Raw genomic sequence first — 25,872 nt, 5'->3', positions numbered from 1 at the left:
CCAAAATTAAGTACTGAAATAACTAGCCAATTTAGAACTATTTCAATTTAGCTAAAATTGTACAACATAAACCCACATTGTGCTCTTATTTATGTTTGAATGTGTTCAGAGTCACTATGTTATAATTTGAAATATATTTTTTTGTATTTTATCCATTACCACTTAGCCCCCTTACATTCCCACCTTACCTGCAATCACCACACTGTTGTCCACGCCCATGAGAACTTGTTCCTTTTTGCTTAATCCCTCCACCCCCTAACCTTTCCCCTCAACTAGCTGTCATCTTCTCTTCACCTATGAGTCTGTCTCTATTTTGCTTATTAGTTCAGTTTGTTCATTAGATTCCACATATAAGTAAAATCATATGGTATTTGTCTTTCTCTAACTGGCTTATTTCTCTTAGCATAATGTTCTCCAGGTCCATCCATTCTGTTGCAAAGGGTAAAGTTTTTTCTTTTTTATGGCTGAGTAAAATTCCATTGTGTAAATGTTCCATGGTTGTTTTATCCACTCAACTACTGAGGGACACTTTCTTGAGCTGCTTCCATATCTTGGAGATTATAAGTAATGCTATAATGATCATCATGGTGTTTATGTTCTTTTGAACTAGTGTGTTGGGTTCCTTTAGATATATTTCCAAAAGTGGGATCACTGGGTCAAAAAGTAGACCTATTTTTAATTTTTTGAGGTATTTTAGTGCTGCTTTCCACAGTGGCTGCACCAGTCTGCATTCCCACCAATAGTGCAAAATGGTTCCCCTTTCTCCACATTCTCACCCAGCACTTGTTATAATGTCCCTTCTGTGCAATATAATTGGTTCCTTATTCAACATCTTTTACTATCTCTTTATTTTCTACTAAAGCAAGTACAAATGCACTCTGAGGTTTGAGCCTTTTTGTATTATGAATTCAATATCATTTTCTAGTCATAGTTCTATTAATTCATCTATTTACATGAAGCATTTCTGCAAATTAATTATTTTAATTCCTCAAGACCCAAAAATTTTATAACTTTTTTTTGTTTTCCTGTCCTTCCACTTTCTCTTCCAATTGTACTTGTCAAATCCTACGAATTTGTTGAGGTCATTTAAATCAGATATCTATCTCCTTCTAAAAGCCTCTCTTGGTTTTCTTAATTAGATGTGATCACTCCTTTCAAATTCTTAGTTGCAAGTGTACCTCTCTGATGTCACTAAGAAGTGTATATTTATGTCCAAATGTGACTTTTTAAACTTACTAAAACTTTAGGAAAAATAAAGACACTTGGTAAATTTTTGAATTCTCTATATGGATTAGCTGAACGTTGTTTCATGTTACACTTCATAGATTCATGTTACATTAATTTGACTTGCTTTTTTATTTTTAAATTTATTGAAGTACTACAAAAGAGTCATTGCCCTGACTGGTGCAGCTCAGTTGGTTAGGCATCATCTCATAAACCAAAAGGTTGTTGCTTTGATTCCAGCTCAGGGCACATGCCTGGGTTGCTGGCTGGGCCCCCGTTTGGGCGTATGTGAGAGATAACTGATCGATGTTTATCTTGCACCTTGATGTTTCACTTCCTCTCTATCTCCCTCCCTTCCTCTTTCTCTAAAATAAAAAAAAGCTAAACAAATAAAACAATCTTTAAAAATACCAAAAAAAAGATTAAATAGATATTTTTCATTACCATATGAAAATTTCTATGCTAAAGTGATAATTTCTTTGAAAAGTCCTTTAACTTTCTTTTTTTTTTTTTTATTTTGGTTTTTCAATTACAGTTGTCCCCTTTTCCCCCAATTTCTCTCCCCCACCCAACCCACTCCCCCTCCCGCAATCATATCCCTCCCCCTTTAACTTTCTTGAATGTCTTTGAGAGTTCTTGCAGTTAACCTCTGAATCAGCTTAAAACCAAGAAATTGAATATGTTTTGTTAATTTAAGCACATAGTGAGCCTCTTTCTTGAGCCATTAGGTTTTTCTTACAGACCCATTCTCTCTTTTCTGCTCATTTCTCCATGAACTGATTCGAACCTTTCCCGAGTCTGGATCTCAATTAAAGAGAAAAAGTGCTAGATATATTCTGATGGTGTTGTAGAGACATCAGTAATTGGAGGGATAGTAGAACTTCCTGGAAACTTGGAGACTGCTCTCAAAAAGAAAACAGACTGATACATTTTACTTTTTAAGTTGTGATTTATATGTAAAACCAAACCTAGTATATAAATATTGTAAATTTTAGATTGGTGAATGATCCAAATTTAGCTTATATCAATATTAGAACATAGTATTATTTTCTAAAATTCAACATCACAACAGATATAAGAAAATAAAGATAATTACTGTGAAAACACTAGAGTTATACTTATTTTATAGAAAGTTTATATGCTAAATGAATTGCAGATATCTAAATGACTTAATACGTTTTTGAAAATAGAACAATATAACTATTTTCCTTCCCTGCACACTGCTTAGAATAGCACCACAGTCGATTTATGTCTGTTGAGTACTTGTGGCATAAAAAGAAAATTGTTATAATACCAAAATTTATATAGCATATTTCATGTGTCAGGCATTTTTTCTAGTTTTCATATATAATTAGTTTAATGTTCATAACATGCCTCTAAAGTCAGGTACTGTTATCATCAACCCCACTGTCCAGATGAGGGAGCTGAGGCACAGACAGAATACAGAAAACTTGGTGAAACGGCAGAGCTGAGATTTAAACCTCGCTAAGACTTTAGGGTCTCTAATTTTAATGATCTTTACTACTACACTGTGCTAACCACCAAATGTTAGAAACAACTATGATTTCATTGAGAAAGGCCAACTAAGAAACTCTTTCTTTGGTCTGCCTAGCTCTTTAGTGACCTTGACACTCCTGAAGTTTTCACATTACTCATCTCATTTTCCCTGAAAGTTCTGAACAAACAGGCCACTTCGGAACACCAAAGATGCTGCGAGAATCTCCACCAATTCACTTTGCTTCTAAGAGGTACAGCGAAACGCTTTGAAGTGGCAGCGGAGAAATTTAGGAGCTGGTGCTCCACCAGGAGAGAGGGCTTTAGAAGACTTCAAAAAGTTCAGGGGCTTAGATGTTCTTCCCGAAAGCAATGTTAATTCAAAATTTGTCTATTTCATTCAGACTTTCCAGTCATTTAACATGAAGGCAACGGACAAAACCCCCTGCGTGGATAAGGGGAACACACCACAGGAGAGATTTAATTCTCCTCCATTTCAGAGGTAGGATGTTCTGACATTAAAAAAAAAAGCAGGTTGGAAGAAAAAGGCCCCTGGTGGGGAATAGCTGGTAGATTATAAAATCGCTGGTATGAGAGTTGGGGAAGGCCTATTAAACCTTGTCAGCCATTCTCATTACTCTGCCGCCTCTGGTGGGCTCTGAACTGCTCTGACTGGTCTCACTTTAAGTAACTCTGGCTACACGACTTCCTGAGACTTCGTTTCTGACCCATTTGTTCCAAACTCTACCTGACATTCAACCTGCTTCACTTTGGTCAGTTTCATCGTATTTCTTTAGCTATTTAATCTGTTGGCGAGCTGAAACCATTTCTCTCTTAATAATGTAGTTATATTCTTCAAATATCAGTGAAATTATTTTATCTCTTATTCTGATGACATAAAAGTAGAAAATGATAATTTGGACATCAAAGATTTCAAATATATAAAAGGTATCTGTCATTGGAAATAGCTATAAATGCGTTCTGCACTTTCTGCTAAGTACACTTGTTCAAGTGTGCTAGACACTTTTTTATTACAGTAAAGAAAAAAAGTGGTCAAATTATTAGATTGTTTTAGGTCAGTCTTTAGATGGTTGAGGTCATTATCACTTCAAAGTTAGCTTTCAGTTTGTAGATTAAATATGTATCCACAGAGGATCAGGCCCTGAGACGTAATTTATTCAAACCAGATTAAGACTATGGACTGTCATAAATTTTAATACTACATGTTTGGTTTAACGAGATTGGCCATCTATGCAAACTACATGTTTTTGTTGTTGTTGTCACAGCTCCACACCGGTAGCTCATTTAGCAGGATCCTGTTAGCTTTCAGATTTTATGCAGAATCTGACATTCTTCCTACCGCATCTTCTCCCACAGATCTGCCAGTCCTGTGCTCTCTTCTCTGGCTCAGGCAATAGCCTTCCACTAGTCTCTATGACAACATTCTTATCCTTCCACAACCTATTCTATCAGTCAGTGTGCATATTATCACTCCTATAGCTCAAGAACCTTCCATAGCTCTTCATTTCACTGGGAAAAAAAAGCTGAAGCCAGAGAAGACCCATTATTACCTCGACCATACTGGCTTTATTTACTTACTCTAGCCATGCTGGCTGGCTTCCTGGCTTTTCTTCAAACAGGTCCGTGTGCTCTCTTTAGAGCCTTTGCTCTGCTTTGTTCCCTCTGTTTGGAATCATCTATCAATATTTTTCTCATTCTTTCAATTCCTGACAGTTTTGATTCAAATGCCATATTTTCAATGAACCTTAATCTGATCATCCTATTTTAATATGCCATAGCACCTCAACATCTGCCTTCCCCATTGCCTTTTCTGTATTTTTCCCAGAGTGCTCCTTCACATTTAACATACCCCCCCACCCCCAATGTAATTCCTTGTCATGCATAGGGCTTATTTTCTGTTTTTCTTTGCTAGAATGTTTTTCATGACAGCATAGAAGCTGGCTTGTTTTGTTCACAGATATATTTTGATTGCCTAAATAGAGCCTGATGCCCACAAATTATTGAATAAAGGAGTAGAAGAAAAACTTGAATGGGACGTTTAGTGATGAATGTGGAAATAGATGAAAAGTAACCTATCAAGAAATATTTTGATCAAGTTGAAGTAGTGTGATGTACCATATTTTGTTATTCTAGGTATGCCATTGTTTAAAGAATATGGATTAGTCAGATATATTTCTATCTTGAAAAAAATATTACCCTTTTAATGTTTTCTTACTAGATGTAATTAACATTTGACATTAAATTAGCCATTTACTCTTCAGGTTATAAAAATGAAAATATTGATCTTTGTAAAAGAGGTCGCCATTAATAATAAATTATAATGCACATATGCTTATATTCTTTTTATGCTACAAGCAATTTAATTCCATCAATAAATGTTCATTCAGAAATGACTTATTGAGTCAAAGTTGAACATTCATTCTGATATTCAAAAATTATTTTACGTATGTATTAATTAGATTTAAGCACTGAAAATATACTAATATTTCGAAGATTAAAAAAGGCAATGTTCTTGCTCCTGAAAAGAACACTGTGGTGAACAGAAACAAATAAGAAAGCAAATATAACGTCATGCAATAAGAAAAATAAAAGAGGTGCTTATAATACTTAATGGAAAGAAGGGTTTTAACTTGTAGGTTCTGGACAGACCTTTTAGAAGTGGTGATTTATGCATGATCTGTGTGTCTATGCCTAGAATCATGCATGGTTGGAGGAAGATTTTTCATATGTGCTTTTTGAATTGAATCAAACCCTGATCAGTAACATACAAACAAGTCATATTGTAGGATGGAGTTTTTCTAAGATAATTATCTAAATGCACAAATTTCTATTCTATTCTTTTTTGTATTTTTCTGTACTTTGTAAGATCTATATTACTTCTAGATTCATAACTTTTATTCAATGATTACATTTGGTATTATGAATACATGCTTCCAAGGTTTTCATGGGTAGTCTTCCTACTATGAGTTCCATATTTCATGATAATTTCCCATGATTTCGGGTCTTTTCAAATATTGTCCCCAATATTAATATTTCCACTGGAAATCAAATTCTCATATGTTATTTATATAAAAATATACTTACAAATCACAGCATTTTTAGGACTATGCTTTAGAATGAACTCTTCCCTAGTTTTCCTGCTGTGGACTGAATGGTTGTGTCCCTCACAAACTTATGTGTTGAAACTCTAATTCCCAATATGATGGTATTTGGAGGTGGGGCCTTTGGGACATAATTAGGCCTTGAGGCTGAAGCCCTCATGTGGGATTAGGGACCTTATAGGAAGAGACAGGGAGACAGCTTCCTTTGCTTTTGCTTTTCCTTTTCCATCCCTTTCTTTCCTCCCTCCATCCCTCCCTCCTTTTTTCCTTCCTTCCTTCCTTCTTTCCTTCCTTCCTTCCTTCCTTCCTTCCCTCCTTCCTTCCTTCCTTCCTTCCTTCCTTCCTTCCTTCCTCCCTTCCTTCCTCCCTTCCTTCCTCCCTTCCTGCATTCTGTCCTTCCCTCTGCTGTCCCCCACCCCATCTCTAAGAAAACAGCTGCCTGTGAACCAGAAAAAGGGTTCTCACCAGAACCCCACTCCACCCTGATGTGTACTTCCAGACTTCAGAACCGTGAAAAATGAATGTTTGTTGTTTAAGCCCATCAATCTGTGGCATTCCATTATGACAGCATGAAAGGACTCAGCTTCTCAGAAGTAAACCAATCTTCATTTCAAGATGTCATGACCTTGTTTACTGAAAATTCTAAAGAATTCTTAAAAACTATTAAAGCTAATAAGTTCAACAAGTCTGTAGGGTACAAGATAAATATAAAATAAATTGTATTGCTATACAGTAACAATGAATAATCAGAAAATGAAATTAAGGAAAAGTAGATCAAAGTTCAGAAATGTTAATTACCTCACACAAGTCCATTTAATTAACAATAGGTGCCAAATTTAGAGTGGTAGCCCAAATCTCTTTGTCTCTAATAGCGTCTGTGTACTTTTCAACATCTTGTGCATATATAAGGTAAAGAATATATATTTGAAACACTCGCTTTTACTTGCTCTTATATTTGATAATTATTTTCACTTAAATGCATTTATTAGTTCATGATTAAAAAAGAAAATCTGAAAAGACTGGTTTAGCTTTTGAAATGGATGAACTGGTTTATGAATTAATTATGAATTTTACCTGAAACATTGCCAAAAGTGTGGTCGAAATCTGGTCCAGTAAAAGGAGGAAAGGTGAATCCCTGAACCCTTTCCCAATCATTATCATCATTTAGATCCTGGATCCAAAAACAAAAGCCATCTTCAAAATTACAGTTAATTTTCTCATGATCTGTGAATTAAAAAAAAAATCACTTTAGATTTAGTCCACATGTGAATAGTTGTAGTAGATTGCATTGTAAATAATCTAACCTTATAGAGTTTATAATTAAATAGCACTGACAAAAGCTTTCTTTTTAAATTATCTTAACTCTGTTTCATTGCATTTAGGTAAAAGAGCAAAGAAGCCACATTTTTGTTGCCAATTGTGTTAGAATAATATCTTTATTATACCCCATTAAAATTTTAGCAAAGACAAACTTCTTGGTTTTTAATTTTTTACATCTTACCTCCATTGGCTTACCTACATAAACCTTGCCCCAGCCACAGAATTAGCTTATGCTAATTTAAAATTTTAGTTTGATTTCTTACAGTATATAAATTTAACTATTATATTGATATGTATTTTTCTCAAATTGCTCAGTTGATTCTTTTAAAGAACATGTTTCTTTTCAAGTAGTTAGAAGAGAGATGTATACATAAAAGATACTCATTTAAAAATTTGCATAATATAGCAGATTGTAAACTTGTTCTAAAATTTTAGGTTCAGCTACTTTTAAATTTTTGTTACTACATTAAAATATCTTAAGATTCAAAAGCTAAAGAATAACAATACTTACTATTAAGTTCCCTGCTGTTAAATACAGAATATGTTGCATGAAAGCCAATATAATCATTTTCATCTGATTCTATAAGAAAAGTGGCAGTAATTTGGTTGGAAAAAATTCTAATTGTGCCAGGATTAGTTTCTGAGAGAGAAGCTGCAAAAGAAAATGAATGTACATATCTATCTGTTCATCCATTTATTGATCAGCCCATCCACCCACCCATTTATCCATCCATCCATCCATCCATCCATCCATCTATACAGCTATTGATCTATTTATTGATGTATCAATCTAAAACCATCAGGTAACTAAAAACATTAATCCTATGATTAATTTATTTTCATTGAAATGACTCGTCTAAGCATTTGAAAATCAAATTATTATACATATTTATGGCTGAAAAAACTGCATTTTTATTTTAAATTATTAGCTACATACAAGTTAGGCAGTTATAAAACTAAAAGTTACTTTGGCTCTATCAGGTATTCATCATGCTCTGTTAACAGGGGCTAAACTCAGTCACAATAATAGAAACAAGAGTATTTCTTTGGTTATCTATATAACTATAAGATCTCAAAATAAGACTTAGTGACTTATTTTAATATCGATGTTTTAATATTGCTTATATTATTTCTATTTCATATTGGTTTTATCATTTTTCTGTCTTGACTCCAACCTATGTAATGAATATTTTTTTAGACTTTGAATTTTCAAGGGTTAGAACAGTGCTATGAAAAATGCTGAAATTTCTGTGCTTATCATGTAAAAGTTATGAAAAAGTGATACATGAATGATTATTTCAATAGAATCTAAAAGAAAGAACATCATGAACAAGTGTTGATTCACATCTTACTCTTTTCCTCAAAAAACATTGCATATCATTCTTCCAGTATTTTCTCACAAAGAACTACATTGTTTATTTAGACTCACATTGAAAATTTTTGTAGTGCATATGTGTCTAGTTGCTTAAAGCATGTGAATATTCTAGAGACTTTGCTTCAAACCCATCTACATCTCTCCTGCTTTCTTTTCCATAACAATTAAATTGTTTCTGGACAATGGCTTCTGCTTGGATCTGAATGTGGCCACTGATTCACGGGCACCCTTAGTGGTTGTGCTGTGTGGGATCCTGTGTTTTCTAATGTATTTCACTAGTCCAGATAGACCAGTGGTTTATGTCTTAGGCCCATTACTATGCTTCAGAGATACACACAAACTTCTGGAAATGTGTAGAATGTTTATGTCTGTAGAGACTCTGTAAACTTTCATCAGGTTTTTCAAGTCTCTTGACTAGAAGGAGTCTCAGAACTGTGGATCCAGTGGAAGGCATGCATCTGATGCATCCAAGAAGACAGTAGCAGGTAGTGGTTAAGAGGAGGGGCTTGCAGAGTCAGGATGAGATTTAGTCCTGACTTTATGTCTTACTAGACTCCTCTGTGCCTCAGTTTCCTCTATGACAATATAATAACACATCCCTTAAGTGTTTGTGATAAAAACTAAATAAGTAACTTGTTACAGTGACTGGTGTATAGTAAATGCTCAATAAATGCTATCATTTCTTCTTTTCCCCAACTGTGTTGTAAGTCCTGAAAATGTAGAAATTATACCTAATGCCTTCTGTGCCTTTGCTATTCTTCTGGAGCACTGGAAACTTTTAAGCAATATTTGGGTTCCAGAATTAAGATATGAGTAACTAAAGGAATAGAAGAGTCAGGGTTGGAGTTGATAGAAAAAAATTCCTAATAATTTGTAAAGGCCAGTATTTTCTATAACAGATACAATAAAGTTTTAGAAAACAATTCCTTAAAAAAATCCACTGACTTTTACTAATCCATCCCCCAAGACTTCAATGGGTATTAATTTACATAAACTTGTCAAAGAATCACATGTAAATGTGAATAACTCATCATTTTTATAACAGCAAAGACTCTGGCCAGTGAGTAAAACATGGAAACATGATTTGCATGCAAACAAATTTAGAAAGAGGGCAGAGAAGACAGACTTCCAACAGAAGATAATTCTAGAGATTTATCTCAAAACCATTTATTCTATCCAATTTATAAGAGAAAAGTTATGTCATTAGAGGATGATCTTTGTGTGCTATAAACATTTTATCGAGGGTTCATTATTAGTATCGTTTGGTGCTAAGTGCTGGTGACATGGAGAAGAAATAACCAGGCTCTCCTATTGGAAGAGTTCAGATTGGTGAATTATAGAAAAAGAACTTTGGAATTAATCTATATGGGAGAACTGCCCAGAGGCATTGAGGAAGTAACCATCACTTTATCTGGCACTATAATTGGAGAATATTCAAGAGACTCTGGGAAGGTCAACATTTTAAGCCAGTGTCTTGTTTGACTTTTCCATATAGATAATCCCATCAATAGAAGTGAGTGGACTTCTAAGTGAACACAAAAATGTTCTAATAAAAGCACAAAGTGTATCAAAATGCTTGACTTTGAAAAACATTTACATATATTACTTAATTCCATATCTACAATATGATTATTTTTGTTGTAGGGCAAGTTGACAATTCAGGAAACTCTCTTATGTTTATTAAGCATTTGGTTGTATGTATGCACACTTATCTGTGCTTCACTTTTAAAAGCATGACCTAGAATTGTTAAGCTATAATATTAGGGATATGTTATCACCAGTCACTTGGGAATAACAGATAAGCACTTGGGATATAATGAGTAACATAACCATGACATACTCAGTAACACATTTTCTCGGCTTGGCAATTTGAAATCAATTTTAGAGTGCTCTCCCAAGCCATTTTAATTCTCTTTCTTTAATGATGCCTATAAATATCTATGTATTTTTCTAAACAAAAAAATTAAATAAGCACCCTTACAGTCTCCTACCAATTTCATTCCCAGTATTGATAATTATTGTCATCACTGAACTGAACATTGTACCTTCATGACTACAGGTAAAAAAAAAAAGAGCACCTGTAAACCTATTATGATTTACTTCAATTTCCATAATTATTAGGAAAAGACCATATTGCACTCCAAATCATTTTCTTTTATGTAATGCCCACCATCCCCTGAGACTTTTTACAAGTTAGAGAACTTTTACATCATGACTATATACTAAAATGACTGAGTAATGCCTTTAGAATTTGTTTATACTACATACCCCTAATCAAATGTATAAAAACTATTTTATGGTACTGGATACTTATTTTTCTTGTAATTCCTCTAGATAATGTTACTTTTTCCAATTTCAATTAAAATATTTATGTATTTTTCAATGTGATAAAGATAACAATACTTGAGATATACATTCTGGACTGGAGTTTAATAAAAGTAAATTTTGTGTGCATTTCTCACACAAAGAAACTTGCTAAAATATTGAGAAAAAATATGGGGTTGTAAATCAAGAATGCAGGTTTGGGCATTATTCTAAAAAATACCTTTTAGAGTTATGAAAAATATTTTGATGTTCATTAATTACGAACTATAATACCATGATATATAAACCTGTTGATTTACACTTAAATCAAAAAATGCAAAGTTTTTATAATATATTAGGCATTGTGCTAAATGCTGTGCTAAAGCTATTATTGTCTTTCTTGAAAAAGAGTATAATTTTTAATTTCAAAATGTAATTTTAGTAGTCAATGTCATTTCTAAAATTTGCCAAGTTAAAATTAAATTATTAAGTTTTCAAATTTTATAAATAGATTTATATTTCAAAGTATCTTAAAATTAGAGTACCTATTTGTTATAATTTAAATATATGTTCATACATTTTTAAAATTTAGATATTTAGTTTATTGAATTTTATCATAATTATTTGTGTATTACTCACATTATTATGGCTAATGATTCTAAGATTTATTTATGAATTACTGATAATATAACCACATAAAATAATTAAAAATAGCATTTAGGCAAATCAAGGTATTTGAAGTTCCTTACACTTATCACTTTTGGGCAGTTAATCTCGGTGTTTAGTTTTCCTTATGTGTAGAAATCATAATTACACCTAGATAATATGGTTTTAAAAAACATTCATTGTGTTAACTTAAAGTGTTGAGAACAGAACTTTGCTTATTGTGAGTGACTGATGCATGCTAAAATTCATTATTATTACGTTAGTCCTTGGAGAAATTTGTATGAATTGGCTTATTTGTCCATCTATATAAATACTTATGTTGACATAAATTTATCAACTACAGAAATAACTAGATTATGAAAGGGCTTGGATCATTTATTAACCAAATGTGACTTATTAAGAGTTCATCTGTTTTATGTACAATCTTTATTATATTTCTACTTGGGGTTTTTAAAGCACAATGAAGAAATGCACTGTGTCTGACGTCAGAGATTTGGGGTATGATTTCTGCCTCCAATATTAACTAGGTCTGTGGACTTGTGGTCAGTTAACTTCTTACACCTCATTTTCCTCTCCTGTGATGTATACTTTGCACATTTATTAAAATATTAAATAAGAATACCCATGAACAGCAGTCAGTACCTGAGTGTCACACAATAATATCCAATAAAATGCACATTTTGTTAGCATACACTTAAGTGTTTCTCAAGTCAATAAATCAATAACAACATTCATTAGCTAGAATCCACATTTCACTTCTCATAAGCACAATTTCAAGGCCAAAATACATAAATAAATGCAGTTATTATATAAACTTTAATAATGGGTGTCATTTGCAACCCCATCTTAGCTCTGTATTAGACTGTTTCCTCCAAAGTGTGAGAAAAACTGGGTATTCCCTTGACTCCACTTTCATATTCTCTTCTTCAGCCTTATTTTTTTTTTCCATGGAATTTCACTCCTATATTTGTTGATTACCATTGTGGGGTCAGATGGAATAAACTGGGGTGGGTACAGGTAAATTAGTGCATTGTCTGCTCTCCTCTCAGTTCCCATCAAAGTCCATGTACGTAATGACAAATAGTTAGGTAATAACAATAGTGCCCACACCTACCATTTACTGAGCCTACATCCTTCCTAGTCATTGTCTTACCTACTTTATTAGTAGTAGCCCTGTAAGGGACTGAGGAACGGAGTCATACTAAAAAGGAGAAAAAGGGTTCTATGAGTTTATAACCTGTGCAATCTCAGAGAAACATAGTATAGTAGTTTTTAGTGTTTGTTCAAGTTTTGCTTAATGAGAAGAGGTAGCACTCAAACAAAGCATAGTAACCAAAGATTATAATTATATATATTTTTGGAAAATTTCACATGATTTTAAATAATATCAGTTAGAAGAGAACCATGTGAAATAGTATCTATTTTTATTACTAAGATTTATGACCTAGAGCACTAAATTATTATTTTTTATATTGAGAACTAGTTTTGTTTATTCCTTTTAGAACTTGAAGTTTGAGTCTATATTTAGCTCAAAATAAAGAGAAAACATGTCACTCCCAAATTGTTGCTCACATTTTTTCATTCTGATAATGGATTGTATAATTGTTTTAACTTACCTCTTAAAATCTTGCTTGAACCCACGCCTTCATAAATATTTAATGTATCTGTATAATATATGTTAAAGGAATCGAAGCTCAGTTTAATGGAAAGTCCTTGGTTTACACTAAAGTAAAAGCAAAAAAATAGGTTACTATACTTAACAATTGTCACAACTCTTAATGCATTCTAGAATTTGAATGTAATATTATAATCGTACTTAACAAAACAACACAACATGCGATCAACACTCTACAAAATTTTAAGTATTTGGTGTAGTATTGATAACTATCACGATGTTGTATGGCAGATTTCCAGAACTTTTTCAATTCACGTGACTGAAACTCTATACACATTAAGCAGTAACTCCTCAGTCCCTGGCAATTACCAGTCTTCTTTTTCTCTCTCTGAGTTTTTAAGTTCTTTAGATGCATTATGTCTTTACTAGTAATTGGTCTGTTCAGATTTTGTATTTCTTCATAATTCAGTATTGGTCAATTGTATGTTTTTAGGAATTTATCCATTTCTTATAATTTATGCAATTTGTTGGTGCATAATTATTCATAGTAGTCTCTTATGATTCTTCTAGTTTCTGTAGCATCATCAGTAATAATTTCTCCTCTTTCATTTCTGATTTCAACTATTTTCTCTCTTTTTTCTTAATCTAGCTAAATGTTTGTCACTTTTGCTAATATTCAAAGAAACTCTTTCATTACTTAAAATTGTTTTATTATTAAAATAATTTATTTCTGATCTATTATTAATCATATCTCCTTTCGCGAACTTTGGGCTCAATTTCTTTTTCTAGTTCCTTAAGGTGTAGAGTTAGGCAGTTGTTGTTATAAACATTACACTTTTTATCCATCCCATAATTTTCAGTATATTGTGCTTTTGTTTTCATTTGTCTAAAGATATTTTCTAATTTTCTTCTTAATTTTTTTCTAAGACCCATTGATCATTGAAGAACCATTAGAGGCTTGCAGGTTTTTTTCAGGAGGTCCTAGTTTCTTGCTCCCTCTGGTGACCATATGCGGCACTTCAAGTTTCTGGTTCTATGGCAGCAAGCCACCCCCTTCTCCCTTGTTCTCTGCAGCCAACAGACATTCATCCGTGGGAGTCACGGGAGACAAGTAACAGTATCTGGGACAGCCTTTGGAACAGTTGTAACGCTGGAGGCATGCTGTCCTTCTCTCCGTCCATCCTGAGGGACAGGTTTTGACTTGTGCACGATCTCCTAATTACGTCAAGACATAGTGGCCACAGCAAGCCGCCCCTGTTCCTCTTTGCTCTCAGCGCCCCTCAGGCATATGAACTATGCTGGGTCCATCGGTGCTCCACGTGAGGCAAAGAAATTAGACCCTTGGGCAGCCCATGGAAAAGCTACAACATCGAATGCACGCTCCACTCTTCCCTTTCCTTCTAAGTGAGAGGCAGTGAGCGAAGACCGGGTGTTCTCCTGCCCTGACGCTGCGCTGGCTTGGGGGAGGTGCTCATACAAGTAAAATGAATCTGATCTCGTTGCCCATTTCAATGGGATTTTTCTTGTCTTTCTGCTCACTAGGGGTGCCGCAGTTTCTTAATTAGAGTCTAAATTTCTCACGAGTGTATTATTGTTGGCAAATTGGTGCTTCTGCGGGGGAACAAAAGGTAGCCTTCCTGTTCTGCCATCTTACACTTCAATATATATTTTTAGAGATATTTCAGACTAAGTTTCAGATGAATTTAGGCTCAAATATTATGCTTAAATCACATGAGGGGGGACCCAAGAAACCCCAGAATTTATTTATAAAAAATGGTGTATTTATTCTTACATGTTAAACTTCAGTCAAAAGTACTCTCCATTTAGTGGAAAACACCTACTGAGATGTTTTTTCCCCACTTAAAACAATTTTTGAACTCGTCGATTTTGATGCCTTGTAGTGATTCTGCCAATTTTTATTTCATCTCTACTACATCAGCAAAACTTTCCTTTGAGGACTTTTTTCAATCGGAGGAACAACAAAAAAAATCTCCTGGGGTAAGATCCCGTGAATAGGGAGGTTGGGGCATGAGGGTCATGTCACTTTTGGTCCAAAAATGCTGAACACTCAGCACAGTGTGGGCAAGTGAGCTAGTAACTCACTCATCATGAAATGGGCAAATGCGTTGAGAGAGTTTTTAAATAAAATTCACAGGAGCTGAACACAGCCTCTCACAACAACGCCAGCTGGCACACTGATGCAGATGGGTTCCTAGAACACTCACCTAGCAGGGGAAGCCTGTACTGCAAGGGCCCGCCCTACAGAAGATAATTTCATTTTTTGGGGGGGGGGTCTTTCCTCATATTGTAAAAGAGCAATATATTTGCAGCATAACAAAATTGAAAGGATATGTACATTATACTGTCGAAAGTCAATTTTTAAAATTTGAATAATTTAATTTAAACATTTTTGAGGACCAAAATGTTACTTATGGAATAGTCCAGTGTAGGATATATCATTATTTCCTCATTTGAAACAGTTTTAAAACAAATTATTTATAATTTACATTATAGTCACTGTATTTCAATATTTACTTTTAAAAAATCTCGATGAGTGTTTATTTCTAAAACAAACAAGAATAAATAAGGACACTTCTTAAAGTACATGGATGCTACCCCTGAGGGTGTAAACCCTGTGTTATCCATTTCCTTTGTAGTTGTTAGTTATATTCTTAATTGCCTTGCCTACCAGAAATTGTATAATTTAAATATGAGATTAATTTATTCATTCCTGTATTCTCCAATACTCTGTAGGCTCTAGCACATGCTTTTTGATAGAAATAAGAAAAATTTATGTATCTGCCACTATGAAAGAAACAGGTTAGCTAGAAAGTTTTCATTTGATGTTTAAATATAGGATTTTGTTTTCAGATATCAAGTTAGGGGGAAAGGTCTTTAGGGCAACTCCTATTACAACTCCACTGACCCCTGAAGTAGCAGGATTAGAATGTGAACCATCTGAGTGTTTTACAGGTAGAACAATGTTCCCCCAAACTCCTCGGAAGGAAAGTGGACTGAAAGATGAAGCAGAGCAGGCATGATCATGTCTCAATTGGCTGAGGATTAAAAGGGCTGATAATAGGAAAAGATCTTGTCTTCTAAGCCAAATAGGGAATTGAGAAGTGACCTTGCTTCTGATGTTGACTATGGAAGATGTTGGATGAACAAGGCTTACTGACCAAGATCATGGCAAGCTTGGTTTTTCAGTAAATTATCAGTAATCTCTTGGCTAAATTAGTAAATTATGTACATTTATCACAACTGTAGTTAATTTTGAAATTCTAATGGTGAGTGTTGGGAAATGTCTATATTTGTAGCAAGATGTCAGTTTTGGCAAACACTGAATTAGAATCCTGGTCAGGAATTGGAATTTAGTCTCCAAGGAGTGGAGTGGGAGATCCTGAAAGGAGAGTGACTATCAGGGCAGGATTCAAAGACATCTGAACAGAAACATAGGTTTTTGAACCTGACCAGTGTCTGCTGTGAGGGAAGTAAGGTTAGAACAGTCATCAACATCTGGACCTCAACCTAGATACCAGATTCTGAAGTTTGGGAGTGGATTTTGGGATGTTTATGTTTAAGCACTCCAGGAGAATTGTGATAGCAGTGCTCTCAGGTGTCAGGGCAACTGGAGGGAGACAGGTAGATGCAAGAGATAGCACACTTTATGGGCCACTCTCTCTGTATTAAGGAGCCATAAGAGGTTGGCAGGCGTTAAAAAGAGGTCAGTGTCTGGGGCAGCAGATCTTCCCAGCCCAGACTGGTGCTGCCATTTATGCAAATTCTGCCTCTGTTAGGTCAGTGCAGGGGTGTGTGAGTGAGCCTAGGGAATCCACATCAACGCTGAAGAAGACAGAGGAAGAAGAAATGAAGAAAGCTCTAGGGATGATTTCTGTTCTTTTAATTAAACTTTTAGTGTCTCCACAACTAAATATACACACATATATATATAGTGAGTTTTTCTTCATGTGATGCTGTTTTCAAAGTATGAAGTTAAGGGTTGCAAGAGAGGCTCCCTAGGAGTCTTTGTGTTCAAGAGTCCTTTGCTTTTTCAAAATAGGTACTTGAAGGCAAAGAGAAAAATAAAAGCATAGTTTTTTTACTTTCTTCTGATTCAGAAAAGCAATAATAACACAGGAATTAATAAAGGTAGGACTAGTTAGAGAGTGTAATATCTACTGTTCTTATAATATTAGACATTGTGGTTACCTGCTGGTTTTTGAAGGGAATGGTACTTTTCTAAGTTGGTTTATGCATTTTGAACTTCTGTTTCAATAGCTAATTAATTTATACATTTTGCATTTCTGTTTCAATAGCTAATCATTTTATAGGCTAGTTTTACTGAGCATTTAATATTTGGCTAAGCACTCTACATTTATTATTACATTTAATAATGACTTTGGCACCTGTAGTTAGAGATGCTGAATTCGATAGATGTAGAAATTTTTGGTCAAAGAGACTTATTTAGACATTTCCTTGAGGCTGCACATCTTGAATGTGAAGAAGTCAGATTTGAACCTATACAGACCGTCTCAGGTGCTCACATTCTTACTATTTGACACTCTGCTAAATGTGAACTTAGCATAATTCCAAGACCGGGCTGCCCTCGCCCAAAATATAGTTTGTTTGCCTTTTAAACATTTCTCCACCATTTAATTGGTCATCTTCTAAGCTTGTAGGAAAAATATTGTCCTTATTCCAACTTTGATGACCATTAAAAAGCTGGTACAATGCTTCTCAAATATAACAATAAATTTTTGGAAAAAAATTGATATATTATTTATGTAATTAATTAAGTCATAATTTTATCATGAAATACAGTACTTGTTTAAGTGAATATTTTAGATTCTTTGGGTTTTAAAATTATCTCTTCACTAATGGTGGATTTTTAAAAATAGTTTTTTAAAATTAAATAATGAAAAGTAATTACAAGAACAGAATCATACAAATCTTTAATTAGCACAGTGTCATTATTACATAAATTATATTACTATTATAGCAAATGTTTATTTTTTTCTGCTTATAAACCCTGTAAATTTGACCTAGATTTTTAAATGCATATAACAATTGTTATTTTTATTTGATATTAATAAAATCTGAATAATTGCATGAAGATATAATTTAGGATTCATACTTTTTTCCATTTTCAGAAGTAATTTAAGATTTTTCTAAGGTTTTCTGCTGACATTTAGAGTAAGGAATAGAGTATTTTTCATTTTACTTATGAACAATGCTAGTAACCATTTATAAGCAATTCTTTTTAAATTTGATATGATTATATTGGAAACAACATCCTCTGAACTGGTTAATTTTTCACTTGGCAAAGCATTACTTAGATTCCTCATTTTATTTTATTTTATTTTTTGATATTTGGAGCAAAATGTATTTAGAAATGAAAAAGCCTTAATTTTATAAAATATGAAGCTTTCAAGTTTGAATTAGTGAGTTGAGTGCAAAAGGTGTGCAGTGACAAACAGCTGAACGCCATTGTGTTGGGCCTTGTCACAGACTCACGGCGCGGAGATGGTTCCAAGTTCACTACTTGTGCACCCAAAGGTCCCTGACGTGCCATCTTAAATACAAAACCATATCTTCGGCACACAAGCAGCATGTGTGTAGAACATGAAAACTGAGGAAATTATACTCTTAGTTGTATTTATGGCTTTCATGGAACTTAGCTCCAAAAATAGAAATTATTTAAAGAAACAGGATGTTGTTCTTTTTTCTTTGAATTGCCAAGTAAATGTGTGTAAAACAATCTTTCCTTCACACCCCATCTCATCTCTGGGACATGGCTACACAGGAAAATAACCCTTGTGAATCTTACAGGGCTGTTTCCTACCATTTGTTTGGCAAGAATCTGAAGTTCTGCCTTTTAATCTTCTTTAATTAGCTGTTTTACTGATTCTCCTAGTTTTCAATGGAATCATCACAATGATCAAAACTATTTTACAGGAGGTTAGATTGGGAAACCATAATGTCATCCAGTTGTTAAAGAGACCTAACCAGAATGTCATTTCTCAATGACATGTCACAGAATATGTACACTGAATGCTCTATGGGGAAAAATGTTCAGTGGCTCAATAGAAAAGATATGTATTTTTGGGGTACTTACATCACATAATAACTTATTTAAGGCCATGAGAAGTTATGTACACTTTTTAAAAATTGCAATATGTTTATTTCAGTATTTCTTATATTTGAGTAAATATCATTTTTCCTTAGACAATCTGGAGAAACATCAGCTAACACTCCTCTGTGAAAAATGCTTAGGTAGCATTAAAGGTGATCAGCCATCAACAGATTGGTTCTTTTGATCATCATAATGATTATATTGCTCGAATGAATTAAGAGCTTGGAGGTTAAATATATAGCAACTGATCTAAACGTAATTCAAGATATAATGAAAAGGGTGTATACAGAGGGTGGCCCCAGAGCTTAATCTGCCGTAACTAAGTCATATCATAGGAGATTTTCATAGAGACGCTGACATAATGAGAATGGAACTATTCTGGCATCAGGATGCATGTGACTTGACATACCATTTCTTGTGATACACAGACATACACACATGCTGTTTCATTTGGCAGCACTTGATTTGTGCCAACCACGGGGGGTGGGGGGAACCTTGCTACAGAGCTGAATGAGATGACTCTAAATTTTAGGGAGTATTGTTCATAGGACAGAAGACCTTTTTAAAAGGTTAGGAACAAGAGGGAACCTTCTTGGAGAGGTTATCAGTTGGGAAGGCTTTGCTTCCTAGCTAATGAAAACTTCAATTGTCAAAAATACGAATATAACTAAAGGTGGCAAGACATTACATCTGAGAATAACTTTATGACTTAAGAGCAGGGAATAGAAGATGGTATATTACCGTATAATCCACTGGCAAACAACGTTTGATTTAGAAGGCTTTGGATGATGGGTAGCTTCAAAGAACCCTGCAGGTCCAGTCAACAGAAATCTTCCATCACAAGCTGTGGCTGTGAAAAATGGCAATTAATGTTAGACAAAAAACAATCTTGGAAGGATTTCTCAAGTGAAATGGGGTTTAATTTGGCTAATGAACACTTCAAAGAATACTCATGACTGAATTTGTGAAAGGCTATTTTACCAAACTTGAAATAAGCCAATGGAAGTAGATCTCATGCTTAAAATCAGTGGCTATTTTCAAACACTCTTACACACCCCATTATAGAGTCCTTTAGACAAACAGTTTATTTCTAAATACTAATACTTTAGCTGGATTTTTAGTATATTCTTTCACATTTGCAAGAAAATAAATATACTTGAATTGTAAACTTCCAATTTAGAAAAAAATAGCTACTAATTTTTTGGTCTTATTTTCCCCATTAAATTGGAGCTAAGGTGAATTTCAAATATATGCAGTAAGTGCAATGTCTTTCTGAAATAACCGGAATATGGCCAGGCAAATGATCTATATAACAAAGTGGCCTATAGAGAATTCAATTTATTTTACTTCATCATTCTTGCGCTTTTTATATGGACTTACTACCTAGGGCAATATTTTTATTCAGTATTCCTGAATGTCTTGTTTCCATGATTCCTCATTTTCCTCTTTTACAATAATTCTTGTAGCACATTTATTTCATGTACATGTCATATATTTCTTTTCAACGTCATGTATTATCAGACATCTTTAATTTATATCTAAATCATTTCAACTAGATTAAAATTATCTTGAAAGCGTGCACCAGGAACCACACCCTATAGCTTTTTATTTTATAATTGCTATGCATAGTGTGTGCCAAAAAACATTTGATATTCACAATTTTTAGTTTTTCTTAGATCATTTTCTATATACTTAGTTACTTAGTTCTGTTGATATAATATTATAAAATAATGACTCCTAGACTGTGTCCTTTTTCTCCTGGCATGTTGTTAATTCCTCCTATGCCAGAAGTGTCAATGGAGGCTAGGAAAATCAAAGAAATATATCAAAATGGAATTTCTATTCTGGGAATCTGAGTGCTGAATAAGTTAATTCTAAATTATAGATAGAAATGCACATTCTAATGTGACACAGAAACTGTTAAGTTATAAAATGCAAGCTATTATATGACATCAAATATCTTATATGGGCAAAAAATTAAATAATTGAACAACACATAAAAACCTTGGTAAAAGTCTCATTCTTTTAGTTAACTTCTAACAATTTTTGGTATAATTTTTATAAAGCATAAAAATTACATTGGTAAATACAATTTTAGATTCAAAGTCTTTTTAAGAACAATGACCTAGGAATTGATTGCATTGGGATTATGACTTGATAGTTTGATTCCTAATGGAAGAGAACAAAAAAGAAAAACTGAGAACAAGAAAGATAATAACCCAAGATGCAATGATTAAACTCTGGACAATTCGTTAAAACCCTCAGAAAAGGAAACAGAGAACGTTGTGGCTTGTTGAGAGAAATAATCTCCTTCTGTATAATACTGGAGCAAACAAAATGACTAATGCTCGTCGTCGTCGTCGTCCATCAACTGATGAGTGGACAAATCGTCGTCGGCAGCCGTCCGTCTCGAGAGACGATGGTGTAGCTTCTAATGCTACTTTATATGATTTGAAGATAAAAAGTAAAATATGTGACCTTTTAATGCAGAGCTTAATAATTTTTTAGATGCAAAGGAAAATCTCCTTCACCTTCAACTCTGCCCACCACATATCAGGCCAAATAATTGGGACAGCTAATCACTTATCGTCAATGATCATAAAAGTAAGAAAACTTTATGCTTGCATTTTATGTGATATATAAGCTTTTAAATTGCAGTTTGTCAAGAAATATACATACTCCAAGATACTAAACAATGCAAGACCACCCTTTGCTGTTGTAAATACTTCGTATTTAATGAGGCAGAACAATTAATCTTACCAGCTCCAAAATAGAACTTCTAGAATTTATGAAGTATTTACTTTGTTCCAGTCTCTATTACGAAGTCATTATGTACGTATTCATCTAAGCTTCATAATAACCTTATGCAGTTATAGGTAGGAAAACTGAGGCACAGAAGCATGAATAACTAACAAAAATTTTCCCAGCTTATAAGTGACAATTCACAGCTGGGCAGTCTTGCACCAGAGCACACTGTGCTATGCTGCCCGATACTATAAAATATTGAGTTATCATGAAGACATCACCTACTTTTTGAGCTGAAAAACAGGGAGTGAAGTGTCAATTAAAGAAATAAAGAATAAAAAAAACTGAATTTCATCTTTTTCAGTGTTCTTAAAATTAAAATATAGATCATGTTTGCAATGGCCACAACAAACAGAAGGAAGCAAAAAAAAAAAAAAAAAAAAAAGACAGAGTATAAAGGAGAACAAAACAAGACCAGTTTAAGAACTTGTAAAACCCTATTTGCAAAGCTGGTACATATTACTAATTCTTCGTATCCATTTACTACAAAGGGTTTGGGAAAGGAATCAACAGCTTGTTCCTCACAACAGCATTCATGATTTTCCAAAAAGCTGAGCTATGTCTCTGGTGGTAGAAATTGTTATATGTTGGCTGTAACCTTTTCCGTCCCTTCCTGGGCATGTGGCTAACCTGTACCTCCAACAATGGGTTCATGTGACTGAGTGTGGTCAGTAAACTACTGTAGAAATAATCCTGTTTATTTCCAGGTGTGATTTCCAAAAAGATCTCTGCAGTACTCTTCCTGTGTCATCAGCAGGTTGCAGAGGACCTGGGACAGAGAGGACTGTGAAAAAGCTGGCATCCTGAATGCCTTCATAAAAGTGCAGTCTTCTGCCAGCTTTCTTGAACTGTGATGTAAGTTACAAATAAACAGTATTGTCTGAAATTGTTAAGATTGTCTATCACTGTACTTAACCTGTCCTAAAGAATATGATCCATTTGACTGGCCAGTGTTGTAAGAAATTGCTGAGTTTTAGTGGGAAGGGAGAACCTACAGGTCAACTTCTGCTCTAAAGGGTCTTTGGTAAATTCCTGTGTACAAGTAAAGATTAAGAAGAATATTCCTGGAGGTATTTAAAATAAAATTACAATAGAATTTAACTACTTATAATAGTAAAGTTCATAATATCACAATATTATTATTTCAAGACAGAGGTTTGTGCTATAGACTTTATATGCTTTCTCAGTTAATTTCAGGATGTCTCTGGAGAATCTAATTTTACACAAGGTAACGAAGCAAGATAACCTTTTAGGAAAACAGACAACCCAGCTGTGGCTGAGTAGGATTACTGGGTGTTCAGGGTTATAACATTGTAGATTACAAAGTGCTCTTCAATGCAGTATCAGAAAAAGTTCTGAATGGGAGCCTGTCAAATAATAACAGCCATTCTACAGCACTATCTGAAATGCTGTCTATAATAGGACAGGATTTATAAAGGCAAGCTCTTACGACCCCCTGAGAGCTCCCTCTGCTGGCTCAATAGTCACTAATTGTGTTTACACAGGGCATTGGATTCTCCAGAATGTTCAAGTCAAACTTGTGCAGACGGGATCCATTGCCATGCACCCAATTCTATCGTGCAAACACATAGCAGCGTGCAGACTATCTGTGCAGACTTTTGCCAGTTTCCAAATAGGCCTGAACATTGGCCGAAAGGTTGTGAGTCAGCATCTCTCTTTCTCACAGGTCAGCTAAAAAGTGAAGATTCCTGCTGATTCAATCCTAATCAGAAGAGAAAAACAATTTAAAGGATCTCGGTTCAGCTATTGTCAGCTATAAGTTGTGCAAACCTAAATAATTACACACTAAAAGAGGAATCTGTGGAGAAAGTCAACATTACTGTGACTCTGTTAATAACATAAATAGAATGAGAGAAATATAGAGAGAGCATAGGTCAACTTCATATAGAAAAAATTCCCTTAAATTAATTTTGCTGTGAATGTAGATTGATGGGCAAGGCTTTCATGTAGAAAAGTTACTCGAGTTGGTGCTGAGGTGAAGTCATTGGCTTTTGAGCTCATCATTTAATGATTAAATGATAAATAAAACAACTTTTATGCCTGAATTCTAGCTGGATTACTATGGAATAATTGATTGATTTGTTCACTCCCGTATCCAAAAATCATTTGTATTTATTTTCTAAAATAGATACAATGCTAATTTTAAAATACAAATAATGAAGAGAATCAAGAAAAATATAAAATGGAAGTTTAGGGATTAAGAAAGTTAGTGACAAGAATGGCAAGTTGACACTGACGTTCAATTAACACAAACTCTTCAGTTTTAATACTGAGGCTCATATCATGAACTTACAATGGCTCAGAAAACTAATTCATGGCTTTATAATTTACATTAGGACAGGTTGTCACACAAGATACGTCTTGGTTATTTATAAATGTGCACTGATAGTAATTTATCATGAAAATTATTAACTCCGTGACAGTAAAGATCAAGTTATAGGTGTGGCTCATCTTCTGATTATTCAATATATTTTATACCCCCCCCATTTAAAATTATTGATCATCATTATACAGGCTTAAAGCTGTATGTCTCACGCTGACATACATTATTATTTTTGAAATATAAATTAACATCACCTGTATTACCTCATGATGGCACACTTGTATCATATTCTCCCTGAAAAGGTTTTGGAAACTTCCTGAAAACCATAGCAAAAAGCATGTTTCTTTTTTCTCCTTTGAATAACTTAGTTATATAAAATAGATTTTAGAAATATTCCGTAGCCTGCACTTTCTTCCAATATGCTCTGAGTGCACTTCAAAGTATATAGTTAAACTTTGAAGGTTTGAATTTTATCCAGGAACATTTGAATTAGGATTTCTTAGTAGAAGCTTCTTTAGCCATTGCCTTTTTTTTTTTTTTAATGAAACACTATTTTTAAAGAATCAAAATCCATTGCCTTTTTTATTTTTCTGAGTTTGCTCTGGGGAACAGATCAACTCTCTGTCTTTTAAAGTATGCATCAAGTGGATAGGTAATTTTAAAAACTTTGGTTGTCATTGGACTGTTCATCACCAGTTAATACCAAGAAGGAAGAGCAAAGTGAAACAAATACTAGAAGAGCAAATTATAGCAAATAGTAGCCTTTACACACTTGAGGAACTAATTGTGCTCAGAGTCACTGTTAACACTGATCATGAATTACACCAAAAAATCTATTCAATTCATGCTTGCTATTTAATTTTTCAAGAACCAATTATCGTCGTCGTCGGCAACCCTCCGTCTCGAGAGACGATGGTGTAGCTTCTTAAGAGTCTATCTGCACCGCCGAGAATGGTTGTGCAGTCCGACTCGGGAGTGTCACGGTATCTGTCTCCTCCCGTGTTGAATCGACATCTTGCGATGACGCTGGAGTGTCCTCTCCAGTGAAGCTGAAGCTACAGAGCCTGGGCAGGGTGATATGGAGGGTCTGCTGTTGCCCATGCAGCAGACCCCCCCTCTCTTTGCAGCTGAAGGGTCCAAGGGAAAGACGGAGTCAATACAGCTTGGCTTCAGGTGCGCCGCAGGAGTTGCCGGTGTTGACTGCAACGTCAAACCGCCTTAGGGACTCCGGCTCCGGATTTTCTGTCGGGGTTTACTCCCTTAGCCTTTCCCCTGAAGAGGTATGCCGCAAGGCAGCGGAGGTTTTTTGGAGTCAGAGTTTTCCTTCTCTGATGTGCCCTGACTGGAAGATCGAACCAGCGACACTTAGCTCGCAGGCCGACGCTCAATCCACTGAGCCAAACCAGCCAGGGTTAAGAACCAATTATAGGTTAGAATTATTCAAATAGGTCTTTACATTGCTTATCAATC

At 34.4% G+C, this 25,872-nt stretch overlaps 1 protein-coding gene across 1 annotated transcript in view; it reads right to left on the bottom strand.

Annotated features, from left to right (window-relative positions):
* Window positions 1–25,872, bottom strand: part of TMPRSS15 (transmembrane serine protease 15) — a 114,401-nt gene that overhangs the window by 63,915 nt on the left and 24,614 nt on the right. The window contains exons 8-11 of the mRNA XM_090270433.1: window positions 19,995–20,103; window positions 13,122–13,228; window positions 7,672–7,812; window positions 6,915–7,064 (exon numbers count right to left, since the gene is read on the bottom strand). Of these exons, the coding sequence (XP_090126559.1) occupies window positions 6,915–7,064; window positions 7,672–7,812; window positions 13,122–13,228; window positions 19,995–20,103 (507 nt within the window). The remainder of the gene's footprint in view (window positions 1–6,914; window positions 7,065–7,671; window positions 7,813–13,121; window positions 13,229–19,994; window positions 20,104–25,872) is intronic.

The sequence above is a fragment of the Furipterus horrens genome, unplaced genomic scaffold, assembly GCF_987537825.1.
Source record: "Furipterus horrens unplaced genomic scaffold, mFurHor1.1.pri manual_scaffold_1, whole genome shotgun sequence".
NCBI lineage: Eukaryota > Metazoa > Chordata > Mammalia > Chiroptera > Furipteridae > Furipterus > Furipterus horrens.
This window is presented reverse-complemented; position numbering and strand designations above follow the sequence as displayed.